At 41.3% G+C, this 18012-nt stretch overlaps 1 protein-coding gene across 4 annotated transcripts in view; it reads left to right on the forward strand.

Moving 5' to 3' along the window:
• The window catches only part of STOX2 (storkhead box 2), a 225428-nt gene that overhangs the window by 106161 nt on the left and 101255 nt on the right, over nucleotides 1-18012 (forward strand). Inside the window, exon 1 of one of the 4 annotated variants that reach the window (XM_074951238.1) lies at nucleotides 9405-10931. The exons of 1 other annotated variant lie outside the window; for it this stretch is intronic. In XM_074951238.1, coding sequence (XP_074807339.1) covers nucleotides 10766-10931 — 166 coding nt within the window. In that variant the 5' untranslated portion in view covers nucleotides 9405-10765. Of the gene's footprint in view, nucleotides 1-9404; nucleotides 10932-18012 lie in introns of those variants that run through there. 2 more of the 4 variants (XM_074951239.1, XM_074951240.1) reach the window with 2 other exon arrangements.

Genomic DNA, 18012 nt, shown 5'->3' on the forward strand with positions numbered 1-18012 from the left:
CACAGTGCTCCCATCCAGCCTAGCGACAGCGCCAAGAGTGTTTACAAAGTGCATGGCGGTAGTCGCAGCTTACTGTCGGAGGGTCCAGACCTATCCCTATCTGGATGACTGGCTCATTAAGGACTGCTCAAAAGGGCAGGTGCAGCGCAGTATCGAGGTGTTGCAAGCCACTTGTCATGCCCTAGGCCTGTTGATAAGTGAACAAAAATCAACATTGGTCCCTGTTCAGAGGACAGACTTCGTTGGAGCAGTCTTCGACTCTACCTAACCAGAGCATTGTTACCACAAGCCAGGTTCAGGGCAATGTTGGATCTGAGTGCCCAAGTCACCACACACCTGCTCACCGCAACTCAGGTCGGTCTCGGACTCCTAAGGCACATGGCTGCGTGCACCTACATAGTCCAACACACAAGCTATAGCTGAGGTGCCTTCAAATGTGGCTGCTGTTGGTCTATTCCTCAGACACCCCCTGGACACGCTCCTCACAATTCCGCCCAAGTACTCCTCTCCCTCCAATGGTGGTGCAATCCAAATCCAGTGATGGAAGGGGTTTCGTTTGTGGCTCCATGGCCCACAGAATCCCTGGTGTTGGATGCATCTGACCTCAGCTGGGGAGCGCACCTTGAAGCCCTCAAGACTGTGGTCGCGGGAGGAGCTGTCACTTCACATAAACAGAGAGCTCAGGGCCATCTGCCTGGCATGTGAGGTATTCCTTCCCTATCTATCTGGTCGAGTGGTGCAGTTACTGACAGAGAGCACAGCCTCCATGTTCTACGTCAACAGACAAGGGGGAGCCCGGGCATCAGTCCTGTGTCAGGAAGCCCTTTGCCTGTGGGACTTCTGAATCCAGCATGCTATCCACCTAGAAGCCTCCCACTCCTCAGAGTCTGGAACACGCTGGCGGATTGCCTCAGCAGGTCCTTCTTCTCTCACCATGAGGTCCCTCCACTTGGAGGTTGCCCGGATGCTCTTCCAAAAGTGGGGAGCTCCCCAAGTGGACCTGTTCGCCAACAAACAGAACAGAATATGCCACCAATTTTGCTCATGACAAGGCCTTGACTGCGGCTCGCTATTGGATGCATTCCTTCTGTCGTGGTCGGAGGGGTCTCATGCATGCCTTTCAGCCAAGCTCACTGATCAACAGGGTCCTTTTCAAGATCAAGAAGGACAAGGCACAAGTCATCATGTTTGCCCCGGCCTGGCCTGGCCTCGCCAGCACTGGTTCGGCACACTCATGGATGTGGCAGTGGCAGCCCCATGGACTCCCCAGGCCATCCAGACCTGCTGGTGTGGATGCTGTGTGGCTGAGCCCTGAGGAGCAAGCCTGCTCCACGGAGGTCCAGCAGGTTCTTCTGGAAAGAAGAAAGCTCTAGTGGAAGGCTATCTACCTCGTGAAGTGGAAATGCTTTTCCTGTTGGGCTTCAGAGTGGAATATCTCCCCTGCCAGTGCCTCTTTACAACCCATCCTGGACTACCTTCCGCATTTAAAGCAACAGGGCCTTGTCTTTTCATCTACTAAAGTGCACTTGGCAGCCGTATCAGCATTCCAGATGCATATCCGGGGTAGATCAGTATTCTCACATAAGATGACGATCAGGTTCCTCAAGAGGCTGTTTCCTCCAGTCCGTGATCTGGTTCCCCCAATGGGATCGCAGTCTAGTCCTTTTCAGGTTTACCAGTCCTCCTTTCAAGCCTCTAGCCTCTTGCTCTCTCTCCCACCTGTTGCGGAAGGTCACATTCCTTGTAGCTATTACATCAGCAAGGTGAGTCTCCGAGATTAAAGCTCTTACGTCAGAGCCACCGCACATGGTGTTCTACGAGGATAAAGTCCAAATGCGTCCCCATCCTGCTTTCCTGCGAAAGGTGGTGTCGCATTTCCATGTCAACCAAGACATCTTCCTCCCGGTGTTCTGTCCAAAGCCACATGCGTCTAACAAGGACAGGCTCCTGCACACCCTACACATTAGGCGTGCCCTGGCTTTCTACCTAGAGCACACTAAGCTTCTCTGCAGATCGACTCAACTCTTCGTTGCAGTGGCTGACAGAATGAAGGGCGTCCCAGAGGATTTTGTCCTGGACTATCAACTGCATCCGTACCTGCTACAAATTGGCATGGGTGATGCCCCCACCAATAGTAACGGCTCAATCCACAAGAGCTCAGGCATTGTCTGCCATTTTCCTGGCTTATGTCCCCATCCAGGACATCTGCAGACCTGTGATGCACACCTTCAAAATGGATTACACCATCACCCAGCAAGCCAGGGATGACGCTGGATTTGGCAGTGCTGTGTTGCAATTGACACGTCCATTAACTCCTACCTGCCTCCAGAGGTACTGCTTGGGAATCACCTACAATGGAATGAATATGAGCAAACACTCGAAGAAGAAAAATTGGTTGCTCACCTTTTGTAACTGTTCTTCGAGATGTGTTGCTCACGTCCAGTCCATGACCCACCCTTCTTCCCCTTTGTCGTAGTTCTGTCAAGAAGGAACTGAGGGAGGGAGGGGACCGGCAGCACCCCTTATACTCGCGCATATGTGCGCCACGCCAGAGCCGGTCCCCTACAGAGACCCCTGAGGAAAAACTTCCGGCACCGGTGCCTGTGGCAAGCACATACACCTACAATCAAATGGACATGAGCAACGCATCTTGAAGAACAACAGTTACGAAAGATGAGTAACAGTTTTTTCCAGCTGCACAGTAACTTTAGGACAAACTTAGGCCACATCACAGCTTGAAATACTTAGAAAATTCCTAGTTTTATAAATACAACTAGGAGGCCAGGACTGCCCCTGAAAATTGGAGCTATTTGTAGTTTTCCAGGACACATGGTCACCCTACCTCTATTGCCTGTTTGGTAGAGACTGCCTCTGCAATACAAACACAAACTCTCATATTCTTCCTTGCTTATTTCAACAGGCTTTGAAAGGATTCTCATTACATGCTAACAGTATAGAGACTGAAGTTTCAGCATTTTTTTGCAGGGAATTAAGCACCACACCAAAACTGATTCCTGTGATTATGTTGGAAGCTTGTCAACTATCAAACTTAGCCAATGGTAATAAAGCAAAGCTGCTTTAATTTCCTCTTTATGAGACATATGATTCACTATATGCAAGGAGCAAGGCAGGGTAGTAATGTAGAAATGAATCCTTGAGCACACAAATATAGAAACTTTGATTTTAGGGCTGAGGTTCATTTTTTTCCCTAAAATGAGGGGTAAAGCTGTTGTTCATAGATTCATAGATATTTAGGTCAGAAGGGACCATTATGATCATCTAGTCTGACCTCCTGCACAACGCAGGCCACAGAATTTCACCCACCACTCCTGCAAAAAACCTCACACCTATATCTGTGCTATTGAAGTCCTCAGATCGTAGTTTAAAGACTTCAAGGAGCACAGAATCCTCCAGCAAGTGACCCGTGCCCCATGCTACAGAGGAAGGCAAAAAACCTCCAGGGCCTCTTCCAATCTGCCCTGGAGGAAAATTCCTTCCCGACCCCAAATATGGCGATCAGCTAAACCCTGAGCATATGGGCAAGATTCATCAGCCAGATACTACAGAAAATTTTTTCCTGGGTAACTCAGATCCCACCCCATCTAACATCCCATCACAGGCCATTGGGCCTATTTACCATGAATATTTAATTACCAAAACCATGTTATCCTATCATACCATCTCCTCCATAAACTTACCGAGTTTAATCTTAAAGCCAGATAGATCTTTTGCCCCCACTGCTTCCCTTGGAAGGCTATTCCAAAACTTCACTCCTCTGGTGGTTAGAAACCTTTGTCTAATTTCTAGTCTAAATTTCCTGGTGGCCAGTTTATATCCATTTGTTCTTGTGTCCACATTGGTACTGAGCTTAAATAATTCCTCTCCCTCTCTGGTATTTATCCCTCTGATATATTTATAGAGAGCAATCATATCTCCCCTCAACCTTCTTTTAGTTAGGCTAAACAAGCCAAGCTCCTTGAGTCTCCTTTCATAAGACAAGTTTTCCATTCCTCGGATCATCCTAGTAGCCCTTCTCTGTACCTGTTCCAGTTTGAATTCATCCCTCTTAAACATGGGAGACCAGAACTGCACACAGTATTCCAGGTGAGGTCTCACCAGTGCCTTGTATAATGGTACTAAAACCTCCTTATCCCTACTGGAAATACCTCTCCTGATGCATCCCAAGACCTCATTAGCTTTTTTTCAGCTTTGTTCATGTGTGTCTTGATTATTTCCCCCATTTTGATTTTACTGTCAAGATGGAGTCTTGTCAGTTTAAACTCTCATTTCATTTAGAATCTGAGCCGTTGACCCTTAGGCCTCGAAAGTTAAAATGGCAGCACCCACCAGCCCTGCTATTTTAAAGGTCTGTCCGTTTTCTATTTGCAAATTGGTTTGTTACTTTTTTAATTTAAAAGAGGATCATAATGTTACTTCAAAATCCGCATCTTGCTAACACTGGACGCAGCATGTCATATGGGAGCAATCACATGTTTCATAAATCAGGGAAAGGTGTGGTCTGTAAACTGGAAGTCAGGGACTCTTCATTTTTAACCACAGCTTTGACACTGACTTGCTGTATGATTTTTGGCAAGTCACTTTTCATTCTGTCTCAGTTTCCCTATCTGGAAAACAGGGATAGTAATAATTAATTCCGTCAAGGAGGATTAGTTATTTAATGTTTATAAAGGACTCTGATGATCAAAATGCAATAGAAATGCTTAGTAATACTTGTTTGCTCATTTTGTTTAAATGTGAAGGAGGACCAAAACAGATAACTCATGAAAGCATCTGAAACTTTTATGCAATTATTGCAAGTTACTGAGCTTCCTGAACTTTCAGTAAACTCACCAGGAGTTTGGGGTGTTCAGCACACTTTTTACTTAATAATAGAAAAATTGCTTTAGGATATATCAAGGGTATTCTAAGTCATTCTCTTTAAATGTATAATGCCAAGCCAGCATCTTTGAAGTGGTCATTTCTAGGCAGTCTGCTTCTGGTAATTACACAAATTAAGTGGGGGAAATGGATGTTAAGGCTGTAGGTTTCTTCTGATTCATCTCAAAACACTTCAGGACCTTTGTGGCCAGTGCACCCCCGATTCTGCCTCTCTCTTTAATGATGTGTGTGGGATAGCCGACCAGCTGAGTCATTTTAAGGGCCTCCACCAATAACAATAACCATCAAGAACAACAACTTCACTTGAACCTGGTCAAGGCATTGTCTTCTTCTTCTTTGTATTTTGTTTTTAAAGTAGCGAAAGGGCCTGTAGTCATGAGCTAGACCCTTTCTCCTCTATACCTCCTAGAGCAAATAGCAAAATCCCTTATTAATGCCTATATGCACGGGGCATTCCCCCGCTCCTTCATTCTTAGCTGAATTGGATCATGACAAGTTTGGTTGAAGCTCTTTTCCCCTCCTCCCCCCAAACAAAACAGCCAAAACTTAAACTTGATATTCAAGTTACACATTTGATTCACTCTAGTTAACACCCTTTGGCTTCAAATAGATACAATAGCAGGAGGAAACTTGCTCTAGATTTCTCCCTTCAAAAGGAGGAAATCTTTCAGATATGTCAGAAAACGCTTTCCAGTCTGGGCCTAGAAAGAGACTGAGATATTGAATACAAGGAGGAGAGAGGCATAGATGGCCACTCTAAGGGTGCTGCAAGTGAGAGATGGCCTCTAAAACATGCTTCAGACCGACATCTAAAACATGGGGAGGGGAGGGGAGAGAAGTTTGTGATGGTTTATTTATTTATTTTAACTGAAATCTGACTTTTGACTTTTTTCTAGGACAAATATATTAATTTGCACTAAATTATACCAGGGCAAAAATGCAGCCCATGTCATACTCTGTCCCAAAGCACTAACCATGAAAAACACATGTACTCATTCAGAAGAAAAGATGTGATCTTATATTAACCATATACATTACATATTACCATGAAAACATCCTGCATCTGCTGTACCTAGAACTTATCAGGAAATTAAATGTTCAGGTTACCATGTAAGATATGTGCAGTGTTTAAAGTAAAAAAAAAAAAAAAAAAAAAAAAAAAAGTAGTAGTAAAATGAAATTAATTGTTGTCCATGTGTTTCTCAGGCTATTAGTAAAGAATTAGAGTTAAATATTCTGCATATCAGTGGCATGAGCACACACACCTTTGTGTTTAATAGAGCTGTTCCTTAAATCCCCACTCTTGTAAAAATTGATCTGTTGCGGGGTAGACTCTAAAATTCAACTCAGTAATTTTCAGTAGGGAATAATTATGTGGGAAGCCAATGTCAGGATCACTGCTTGCGTGGCCCTACTTGTTTGTCAGTCTGTTATTTCCCCTCTTCACTTTGGGCTTGTCTTCACTGTCTTCACTGCAATCGATGCAGCAGTAATCAATTTATCGGGTCTAGTGAAGACCCGCTAAATCGACGGCAGAGCGCTCTGCAGTGGACCACAGTACTCCACCTCTCCAAGAAGAGTATGGGAAGTCAACCAGAGAGTGTCTCCTGTCGATGGAGTGCAATGAAGATAAGTCAACCTAAGCTATGTTGACTCCAGCTACGTGAATAGCTGGAGGAGTACTGTAACTTAGGTCGACGTATCTTGGTAGTGAAGACAACCCCTTAGTGTTATTTCTTGACCTTGTCCCCCCCCCCACCCTCTTATCACTTATTCCATTTAGACCCTTGACTCACGACTTCCTCTTTTTCCTAATGTCTTTTTTTTTTTAATTTTATTTTTCATCTGTCCAGCCATCCTTTTATTTTTAGGAGCAGTAGAATAGCAGCTCCATTCTCCTGTGCAGAAGCACATTATTATAAAGCCATAATAAAACAGACTGCCATCTAAGGCTTTGTCTAGGCTAGGAAAAAGGTTGAGTTTATAGTCAGGGATAGGTAATGTGAACTGGCTAACTTTGACCTAAACTTAAACCTATTTTTCCTAATGTAGATTCAGGGAATATCTTTAGCTCAATTTTTAGCTGGTAGAGTTACAGCCTAGGATTTTGGCTATGACTTGACCTATATCTGCACTAGGAAAAGTGGCTGAGTTTTTAGGTCACACTTAGCTAGTTTGTGTTAACTAATCCCGACCTTAACTCAGTCACTTTTCCTAGTCTACAGAAAACTTAGGAGTTCTGAGGAGAGCTCTAATTATTATGGCTTCTGCTTTTAGGTTGAAAACTCTGGCCAGCAAAAGCATCATATAGTTATAGGGGATGAAACCCAGACTGTTCAGTAATTGTGTACTCAAAATCTTATCTAATTGTTTTTTTTTAAATGGAGCTCTCGGTCATATATTTGCTGATCTTCATTTTCATGTTGCCTTCAGTTCATGAAGGAGAAGTGTCAAAGGAAACATGCATCTTTGTAGCAGTACAGAAAAATGACCTGAATGTCGTCCTTTAAATTTTTACACATATTTGTTGGGCAATAAGGGTATATGGGAAAGAATCCCTCAATATTTCATTTTCAAAGCTATATGTGGAGTTTTAGTCATGTAATTCCTACTGGTGTCAAGAGGAGAGGAGCATATAAACCACAAATAATTCTTATTTGCATTCCCCAGGTAGGAAAACTGAGGCAGTGACTTGCCAAAAGCAACACAAGTCAGCTGTGAGATTTTAACTGCATATTTACTGACTCCCAGTGCTCAGCTTATTCTTCCAGCCCTCAGAGTTTTAATACTATTAAAACAGTTGGAGTTGCTGTCAAAGTTACAGAACTATAATTATCTATCCTTTGAAAATGTGAGATAAGCTTTAGCAGGAAAGAGTAACTTATATTAAAGAAGTATATTAAAGCTGAACTAATAAATTTAGTTGAGTTTTAATTTAGGAAATGTTTTAAAACGCTGCATTATAGTAAACTTCATATGACAGCATGGATTCTTCACATTTCCCATTACAAATATGTCTGTTGTAAAAGCCTCACTAAGGAGAAATTCTGTGTTTAATATATTTTTAGAAGTCTATAAATTCATACTTCAGTGAAAACCTGAGCCTAAATATTTCTTCAACAAGGCATCTGAAATTCAGATAACTGGAATTTCTGTGTTAGGATGAATATTATGTAATCTATAGAATAGGAAACTATTGAGCATTTCCTGCTTCTTTGATATGTGGTTTTAATTGTTAATGTATATCATTTTGTTAAATTACAGGAAACAGCACTGGGGGTGCGGAGGGGAGAGGTGGATCATTTGGAATCCATCTGTGTCACAGTGTAGTTCTTCATCAGGACTGGGAAGCAGCTTCCTCATGACGTGCAAGCACAGCAAAGAAAAAAACCTTGAAAGATTGATTAGTCTGTAGGTGTGGCCGGGGTGTCTTGGGGTGTGTTTGAGTGGTGGTGAGGGGTTAACCCTTTTGGTTCCATGCAAAAAAGAAACCACTTCAATTCAGTTTACTTGAATTGGTGGTTTATAAAAGTTCATTTTAAAATAGATGTGGAGCAATCCAACAGTGGATAAACATATATTTGAAAATGGGCCTTCAGTCTAGCAGAGAGTTATAACATGATCCAATGGCTGAAAGTTGAAACTAGACAAATTCAGACTAGAAATGAGACATATTTTTTTAACAATGAAGGTAATTAACCACCGGAACAATTTACCAAGGGTTGTGGTGGATTCTGCATCACTGCCAGGCTTTAAATCAAGATTAGATATTTTGTCTTAAAAGACATGCTCTGGGAATTATTTTGGGGAAGTTCTATGGTCTGTGTTATACAGGAGGTCAAACTAGATGATCCTAGACTAGATCAATGATCCTAAACTAGATCAATCCATCCGATGAAGTGAGCTGTAGCTCACGAAAGCTTATGCTCAAATAAATTGGTCAGTCTCTAAGGTGCCACTAGTACTCCTTTTCTTTTTGCGAATACAGATTAACATGGCTGCTACGCTGAAACTAGATGATCACAGTAGTCCCTGCTAGCCTTGAAATCTTGGAAGGGTCATAATTGTGTGTGAGGACTTTGAAGAAGTGAAGCACTATGGAAATGCTAAGTATTATTAAATTTTATAATACCCTTAAAATCTTTTGTAATCAGAGTGAAGTTTTTAGTTAAACTCCTAATACTGAGAATAATAGCTAAAAAGTGCACAGTTCAGAAGATCGCAACTCTCACTCAAATGGGTTTTAACTCTCATGTAGCAGCAGCTTGGGTGTTTCCAGACTGGCTACAAGCTGAAATGTATCTGTTTTTGTCTTTCTGCTCCCCACCCCCACTGCATGCACTGTTGTCCTATAATGATTGGCTGTGGGACTAGAAACAGCTGTATTGAGCCTTGATTTTTAAAGAGGTTGCAGGCCTTCCTGCCGTTTAGCCAGTTGGTAATGGTTAACAACTAGAGAAGAGAGAGCGAAGTAGCTGTTTCCATTATAGTTTCAAGCCAGCTTGATTCCTCTGCGATGGAATGTGTTTGCAGCTGTCAGATGAACCAATTCCTGCTATCCTCATTTTGACTTGAAATCTATTGGGTTTGTGCAGAGGAAGAAGTTCTGTAGCAAATATCCTTTCCAAACAAAAGATTTTCTTTCCTTCCATCTCAGGGGGGCTGGACTATCCTAAAAACACGCAGTTTTGTATGTAAATATATGCAAGCTGATTATAGGCTGGGGCACAAGCCAAGGTTTGAGTGAGCCCAAGGGTGTTTCACATTAAAATGTGAAGCCTGACAGGATCAGTGCGTCTAACTTAAGACAGCTTCTTGATTAGCATGAGACTGGGTGGCTGCCTTGTTTCCTGCCCTTCAATAGCTATTCACTGTTTTCAAGGCGGAGAACTGTTCAGCGGAGGAGCTGTGGCAACTTGAGCAGACTATACACGGTTGACTCACTGAAAGCAAATGTTTGGATTAATTTGCAGCCTCGCCTCCCAAGCCTGCAGGAGCTAGTGCATTAGAGAGGAATATACCTCTATCCCTTAAAACAAATAACGACACGCACAAAAGAAACAACTGGCAAACTGCTGAAGGAGGGCAAAAGACAGAAGCATCAACCATTATGACCATCTGTGTTTCCTGGATTCTGCAAGAATACAGTTGCTACTTCTTGTAGGTCATATGTAATAGATGTGTGAATGAGACACATGCACATCCAGTGTGTATGGATATGCTGTGGGTGCTGCTAACAGGAAGATTGATCGAATGATTACTGCAGCAATGGTTTAGGCTGCTTCCATGGATTCTTGGCTTGGATTCTGATAGGTGAAGAAAAATGACTTTCACTGTTATCAAAGCATCATTCTAATCCTGTGCCGTTGGATATTTGACCCTGCTTCCTACAGTTCCTGGGCGCTCTGTGTTTTGGGTCGAAACCAAAGGCAGTGGGGCTTTCCTAATTTGTTTGGGTCTTTTTGTGTTCTGGCTCACACTTGACTAAGCACTCCTATGCTGAATCGAGCTATTGTTTGGGATCCCAGAGCTTTTCACGCTGCAGTCCCCTACCCCCTCACCCCCCTTGCCTGAGAAGCCACATAATGTGCCTTTCCTCCACATGAATCTGGAAGCTATAAGCTGGACTGATTGCAAATGAAGTGTAATGCATTGTGGGACGTGTGTAAAAATTGGATCATTCGAGGGGGGGAAAAGAAAGGAACAGACCTGCAGTTTGCTTCATAGGAGAGGTAGTGGCAAAATGTTTGCAGATTCTACCCAAGCTGTGGCTGTGGTAGACTAATGAAACGAAGCATCGCAAGCACGCCGTGAGGCCTGACTCATGCTACTGCTGCTGGAGGATTAGACTGCAGGTAGCCTCAAAATGAAGAAGACACGGAGTACAACCTTACGGCGAGCCTGGCCTAGTTCAGATTTCTCTGACCGGGCCTCAGATCGCATGAGGTCCCGCAGTGAAAAGGACTACCGACTGCACAAACACTTCCCACCAGCTTTTATTGCCCAGGCATCACGGGGCTACATGACATCAGGTTTGTAACAGCATTTTTGTGCTTATTGCAAGGCTCAGTGTTGGGTGTTTATTTGGCTCACCAATACTGTGTTGATAGGTAAAAGGGTATACGGTGACTGATAGCATAAGTTGTGAATAATGCAAAAAAAAAAAAAAAAATCAGACATCCACCATTTTGTACCTCAGCAAGATTCACAGCAGGGCCCTCTCAATATGGTGTTTAAAATATATTAGTAAAAAATAAAATAAATGAAAGGAAGTATTTTTCATATCTATATTTTCAGCTCAGGATAAATAAAAATGACCTGGGTGTTGTGATCAGAGCGGCCCCTTTGCTCTTGTGCTTATGAATAAGTATGTGCTGAATATTTACTATCAAACCAAACATTCCCTTTCCAACCGGTTAAGTTCAGTTATCTCAATGGGGGCATATCTATATTGCATTTTCGAAAGAAGTGCCACCTGTAATTCTGAATGCTCTTGCCCTATTCCAAGCTCGTCAGGTTTCAGAAGCATATTTCCATACAGAGAAGTGTATCCATAGTGAAAATGAATATAAATGCTGTATTTGTGTATAAAGAGTGTGTGTGTGCATGCGCATGTATACATGTGTTTATTCATCGGTTCATTGTTTTAAACTGAGGTTGTATGGAAATAATAGACCCTGCATCAAAATGTTTGTGAATGGCAGAAAAGAAGCACAAAAATGTAAAAACGGAGAGAGGCAAAAATAAGGAAGGGTTTACTCTTCAAATTAGTGTTTTATGTAATCAAAAAAGCCTCAGTATTTCTAAATGAATCTTATCAGCCATGTAATTCAGAAATTCGATAAACACAGGAAGAATACTTGAGAGAATGCTGTGGAGGGGGGGAGAATCCTGGAAATCTTCTTTGTTGTTCTACTGCTTGATTATTGTGATCAGACAGAACATTTCATTACTATGATGTCAAATACCAATTTATCATGAAGGCACATTTTTCCTCTAAGGCTTAATTTAGGTTGAGTAGGCAGATTCCTTTAAAAGGGAAAAAAGAGGAGGGAGAGAGAAAATGAAGGTATTTTACCATGCATAGTTGAAAACAGTTCCAATCCCATCTATGTTGGAAAGGTTGAACCAAAGCTTGTGGTTTTCAGTTACATTCTTACTTTATTATCGTTCTTCCTAATAAACATGTCTCTTTTAGCCAGGAGTGGTTTCTCATGTTTTAAAAATGTCTCATGACTTTTCTGTCATTAACCCCAAAACCTAAAGGAAATAATGTGCATTATATTGCAAATCTGCCTAGATAGGGATATTGTGCTGTTTTGGCAATAGTCTTTTTGATTTTCTCTTTCATGGGACGGATCATATTTAAGGAAAATGACAAGTATAACTTATGCTTAAGCAGCTGAAGAAAGCTACAATGGTTGGTATATTTTTTGAGTGGTGATGGTGCAGCAGATTTAGAAAAGAATCTGTAAGCCAGATCTGACTCCAGCATGTACTTCTAAAATCTAAACAGTTATTCTTTATGACTTTTCTGATATTCTTAGTTTGAGATGCACCTTGTCAGTTTTGTCTCAGACAATACTTTTAAGCTTTTCTTTTAGTATGGAAACCAGTTCTGAAGCAGAAGAATCTTTCAGTAGTGTTTCTGACAGTTGGTGGGTTTATTTATTTATTTAATAATTTTTTTAACACAGGAGTGCAACTCAGATACATTCTTCCTGGAAACAGTCTGAATTCACAAAAGCATTATCCTGACAGGGTCTGTATGATCAAATTTGAGTCCACCTTAGGATCAAATGTGTAGCTATCTGTATTTTAGAGTAGATGTCTCTGTGTGTGAGATAGGGCGTGGAAGGGTAACATTCATTTATAAATGTGTTATAAAATGATCCCAAAAAGGGATGTTACAGCTATGAATGTACAGGTGACTGATTTCTAATGTTATAGCACAGCAATGGAGGAAGAAAAGCAGGTGTCACATCTAGTATGAGTAATCTAGTAAAGTTATTACAGGCATAACAAAATGGAAATGAAAACCAGAAAGATATTTTTTTTTAAATTAGTAGGTAGAATTTTAGCTGTAAATGTAATTGTGGCCTCTTTGTGCGTGGCTTGTTTTTTTGTTTCTTTTTTTTTAAAAAAAGAGCCCTGTCCAATGCCCTTCCAAATAGTAGATTTGGGAGGAATGCGTACTATATCTAAGCACATCTAGTTATTTAAAGTAATCTCTTCCTCACAGGAAATCCATAGGAAGTCTTCTTGCATAAAAGTTGTGATTCTGACTACAAATACGTTCTTTGTCACCCAAAATGTTGTACAGGAGAAAGTGCCTGAAACACATAGGCTTTTCAGACTTCTGCATTCTGTTTGTCCAGTCATTTAACCTAATCACCATTAGTATTGTTGTGGTCCTTTCAAATTAAATGCTGCATTGTTTGGGAGTGGGGAGAGGAGAGGGAAAGCTTGTTTTTTGGCTTGATTGCTTTAGTTCAGGGATATAAGATAGGGATAGGCAAACAAGCAAATGACTCCTTACTATGGCACTAAAAACCTTAAACAAATAAACACTGTAAATATAACTCAGAATTGTTTGTGGAAAATCAGGTATGTACACATTATTCCTTTAAACAGTACAAAAATACTAGGTGGTGCTATGAAGAACTGTGTATTACAAGTAAAGCTTTTGAAAAATGCAGTCTCTAAATGGAATCTAGTTTATTATTAAAGCAGAAGTGCAGGCTCCTTACGAGAGAAGTGACGGTGTACCATTTTTAAACAGTCTTTTCATTAATAATGAATAAAAACCAGTTTTGAAATTTGATTTATAGTAAGAAGCATTGATGTTTAGTATTAGCATTTTCAATACCTTCAGGGCAAACTGCCCATAAGCTGTGGCAGTTATTGCAAATATGGATGAAATTTATGTGGGGAAGCCCACAAAGAGATTGGCAGATCAATGAAGAATGAATTTAAAATTATATAAATCTAGAAAAATCTCACATTTTTACTGGTGAATAATCTCTTGATGCTGGCTATCTAATCTGCTGTAATCCAGAGTTTCTTCAGGCTTCCTAGCAACCACTGGGTTCAAAGGCCATGCAGTGTGTTCATTGTTTATGTTGAATATTAATTTGCCAGTGGAAGACTGACTAAGGAAAAAAGCTTTTCTGTTACTGAAAAGAAAACTATAACAATAAAGCTGTTTGCCCTTGCATATAAGAGAGATTTTGAACATCTGGGTGCAATACATTTTGCACACATCACCAAAAAGAGAAATTTGACTTTTTATATTTTTTATTGATTATTACTTAATCAAAGGGAAAATAAAGTCCTGTAAAACCCCAAGCAGACTGAAAGTTACGTAGACTCAGGAAGGGGAACTCTGAAAAACCACACAGGGTAATATATATACTTCATCAAGTGTCAGAAGCATTTTTTTTTTCAAAGAAAGTTTGTTGGGTTTTTGTTTAATCAGGAGAGATGATCCATGTGCTGTGGTCTACACAGCTGTTATATTAGGCTACCAAAATTGGATGAGATTGGCTTTTATATTGTTATAAATGAATACCATTCCAACTCTCTTTGTGCTGTTTTAATTAAAGCTTGTTGGGGTTCCAGGTAATTTACTAATCTGAGGTTGGAAAAAACCTATCCCATTTCATCATAAAGAAACAGTCTAATGTAAACAGCATGAGAGCATGTCTGAAGGACTTTAAATGAGTACCTTCTGGAACTACAGAAAGGTTACTTTCTGAGAAGTTTGCAGTTAGTTCTGAGCTCAGAAGTTAACAATAACGGCATAGTGGGTGAAATTTAGCTCTGGTGTAAGTCAGTCGGTGTTCCATTATGAGCTACTACCTTTACAAAAAGTTTATTAGCCCCCCCTCCTCCCCCCCAAAAAAAATTGGACAAAAAATTCAAACAGTTTTTTGCCCAGTGCTAACAAATTTCGCTTCTGAAGGAAAAAGCTTGCTGCTCTGTCTTTTGGGGTTTTAAATTTTGACACAAAGTATAGTACTGGTTCTTCAGCTTTGTTTAACAGAGGGAGCCTGGGAGTTATTTGAGAGAATCGGAGAATCCTAGATCTTTTCTTAAGCTTGACCCTTTCAAATTAATAATAAATGGGAGATGTCCGTAGAGGCTTGATGGTCAAAAGAATACACAAGTTACTGTAGCTGAGGGACTGCAACAGCAGAGAAAGCTTGGGGGCTCGCTTCGGTGTCTCCCTTCAGTTGATTATTTGAAGATACATATACTGGCATGAAAGTTGCTGTATTGTAATTGTTAGTGAAATAAACAGCATTACATCACCTACTTTGTCTCAGCTCGAAACTAAGACACTTTCCAACTCTGCTGCTTTATAGTGATGCATTATACCAATCTCTGCGGATTCTGAAATGATCTAGGTTGAGCCCATTAATGGACCAGTAAAAATCTTGAACCTGTTAATGTTACAGTTGCAGGGCCAGCTGCACCTCTGACCTCATCTCTGGTCTCTCTGGCTTCCGAACAGCAAGGTACTTGGCCTCCAATGCAGCTTTTCTCTCTCAAACTAGTTTTTCCTCCTCTGCTGCTGAATCGGTGAACCCAGTCTGGATGGGGCCAGATTGCTCCTTTGTTCACTGCCTATACTCTTGACACCCTCTTCCTCATTTCCCTCTGAAAGTTGTTGTCAAAGCTCCTGGCCCTACCCATAGGTGCTGGAATTAGGGGAACTGAGGGTGCTGTTGTACCCCCTGGCTTGAAATGGTTTCCATTATATACAGGGTTTACAGTGCGGTTCAATGGCTCTCAGCACCCTCACTATAAAAATGGTTCCAGCACCCCTGGCCCTACCCATCCATTCTGTCCTCTGGAGAACCCACCTGCTCTGCAAGAGAACTGGGACCCTACTCTGTACTGGTCTGGTACCCATTCTGCCTCCGGTCAGCTTCAAGCAGCAAAGTCACCAGCACTGGCTTTTTCAGTTCTTTAGAAGATTCCTTTCTTTGTATAACTCTGCTAGCTAATCTTTCTTGAGCTGCTCATAGCTCATTTTTCTTATCTCTTTTCCTAGTTTCTTCCTGAAAAGAAGACAAGACATTTTTTCTCTAGATTTTTCCTTCTACAATGCTTGTTTTTACTGCTGTGCTCACTTATTGGAAATTCTCCACTGTCACCATCCTACAACACTGATACACTATGTCACTGTTATATCGTGTATAGAGTGAACAGATGTCCTGTTTTTATAGGGACAGTCCTGATAATTGGGGCTTTGTCTTATATGGGCACCTATTACTCCCCACCCCCATCCCGATTTTTCACACTTGCTATTTGGTCACCCTAATCGTGTATCTCCTACCCCTTCTCTGGTCTCTCTGAGTGCACTCCCTCAGGTCTCAGGCTTCATGCCTTCCCCTCTGGAAGGGTGAATTCTCCCACTCTTAGACCAGGTCCTAGACTATAGTACCCTGTGTGTCAAGCATGCCTGCTCAACAGGTCTGACTGGATTTGGATATCCGTGGCTCTTCCCTTCAGAAGCTTGTGACCGTTTGTGAATACAGTGACCAAAACAACCGCCTTAAACCAGAGTGTTGTTTTAAATTATGCTTTGTTTTTACTGTTGATTAATAGATTTTAAAACAACAAATGGTCTACATGCATGCCTATCTATCTTAGAGTCCTAGACAGATCTGTCTAACTCAGACCCATAACCTCTGGGGGTCTAGCTCTTAGTCTGTTGTCCTTAACTCCCTCTGCCCCTATCCTTAATTGCCTTTCTTTAAAACCCGCCAAAGTTCTCATTCTCCCAGCTCACGGGCCCCAAAACATCCTTAATGAGCGCTGCAGGGGGTCGGAGCCGGTGGGGGTGGGCCCAAAGCCAGGGCATCCAAATGAATGGCTCTTGCATTGTCTTTGAAGTGTTGCTGACAAGTGTATATCTGTTTCTAAGCCACTCCAAGGTGCATTTCCTCTCAGTTCTGCTATTAAATTGACTCAATATATGCATATAGCAAATATCACAATAACCCAATCAAGATACAGACCTTCCCTTGCCCCAAGAATATAGAACACAAAGTATTCATAAATTATTACAGGTAAACAAATAAATCACAGGTAAAAGCTACACTCTCTGCCTTCTTGTAAAGATTTTTCTCTCTTTAATACCCACTAAATCTCTGAAGTTGATTTGATAAACCTGGAAAAGGTGGAATATCTTGCCAGTCTGGAACTGAATATAAAACACATCTTTGCAAAATGCGTTGCATGGTGAGGGGAGATGGAGGAAGCTGAGGCTTGAGGACTCACCCTTCGTCTTGGTCCAGCCCAATGCCCTGATTAATTGTCACCACAATGAGAATTAATTCATGTATGCACTCATTTAGAAAGCACAGGGGATCAGAGGGAGGATTAAACTACCTTCTCCTGTAAAATTCTGTGTACAGTTGTAATACTGGGGCACCAGGTTTAAAAAAAAAAAAAAAAAAAGCTGGAACTTTGCTAAGGGTATTGTGGCGTTCTTCCAAATCCAAACGTGTATTTTTTTTTTTAAGTGTTCCAGGGGGGTTTCTGTAGACTGGCACAGGTGTGTTTCAGGTTTCCTCAGGTCGTAAAAATTTGCAATTTACCTCTACTGATGATAACGGTATCATGATCTCCTAATACCAAAATCTGTGGCCCAGTCCATGTTTGAAGGAAGCCATTTTTGATCGGATTCGTAATGTTTTTAAATATAGTTCAAAAACCTAACTTCCTCTGAACTCTTATCTAATGTGGTTTGGCTAGCTGGAAGAGGCCAAGCAATGGTAAAAGCATGTTGAGAAACTGTGGTCAAGTTTAGGGCTTATGTGGGACAAAGGCCTAAAGTGAAGGCACACCAGAAAAATGAAGTGTGCCTGGAATTTAAAATAATATGGGATTAACTTCTCGCCTAAAGAACATTATACATAAACCAAGAGGGGATGCGGGCTGATCATTTTGTGTTACTAATTACAATCATTTAAAAATAATCAGAGTTGGATAACATCTGGTTTGGGTGGATAAATTTGCATATAGAAATGAAGGATGCCCTTTTGTTATAAGAAATAATTGAGATGAACAATATTACATGAAGTAACTTGGTGGGTTTAA

The sequence above is a fragment of the Natator depressus genome, chromosome 4, assembly GCF_965152275.1.
Source record: "Natator depressus isolate rNatDep1 chromosome 4, rNatDep2.hap1, whole genome shotgun sequence".
NCBI lineage: Eukaryota > Metazoa > Chordata > Testudines > Cheloniidae > Natator > Natator depressus.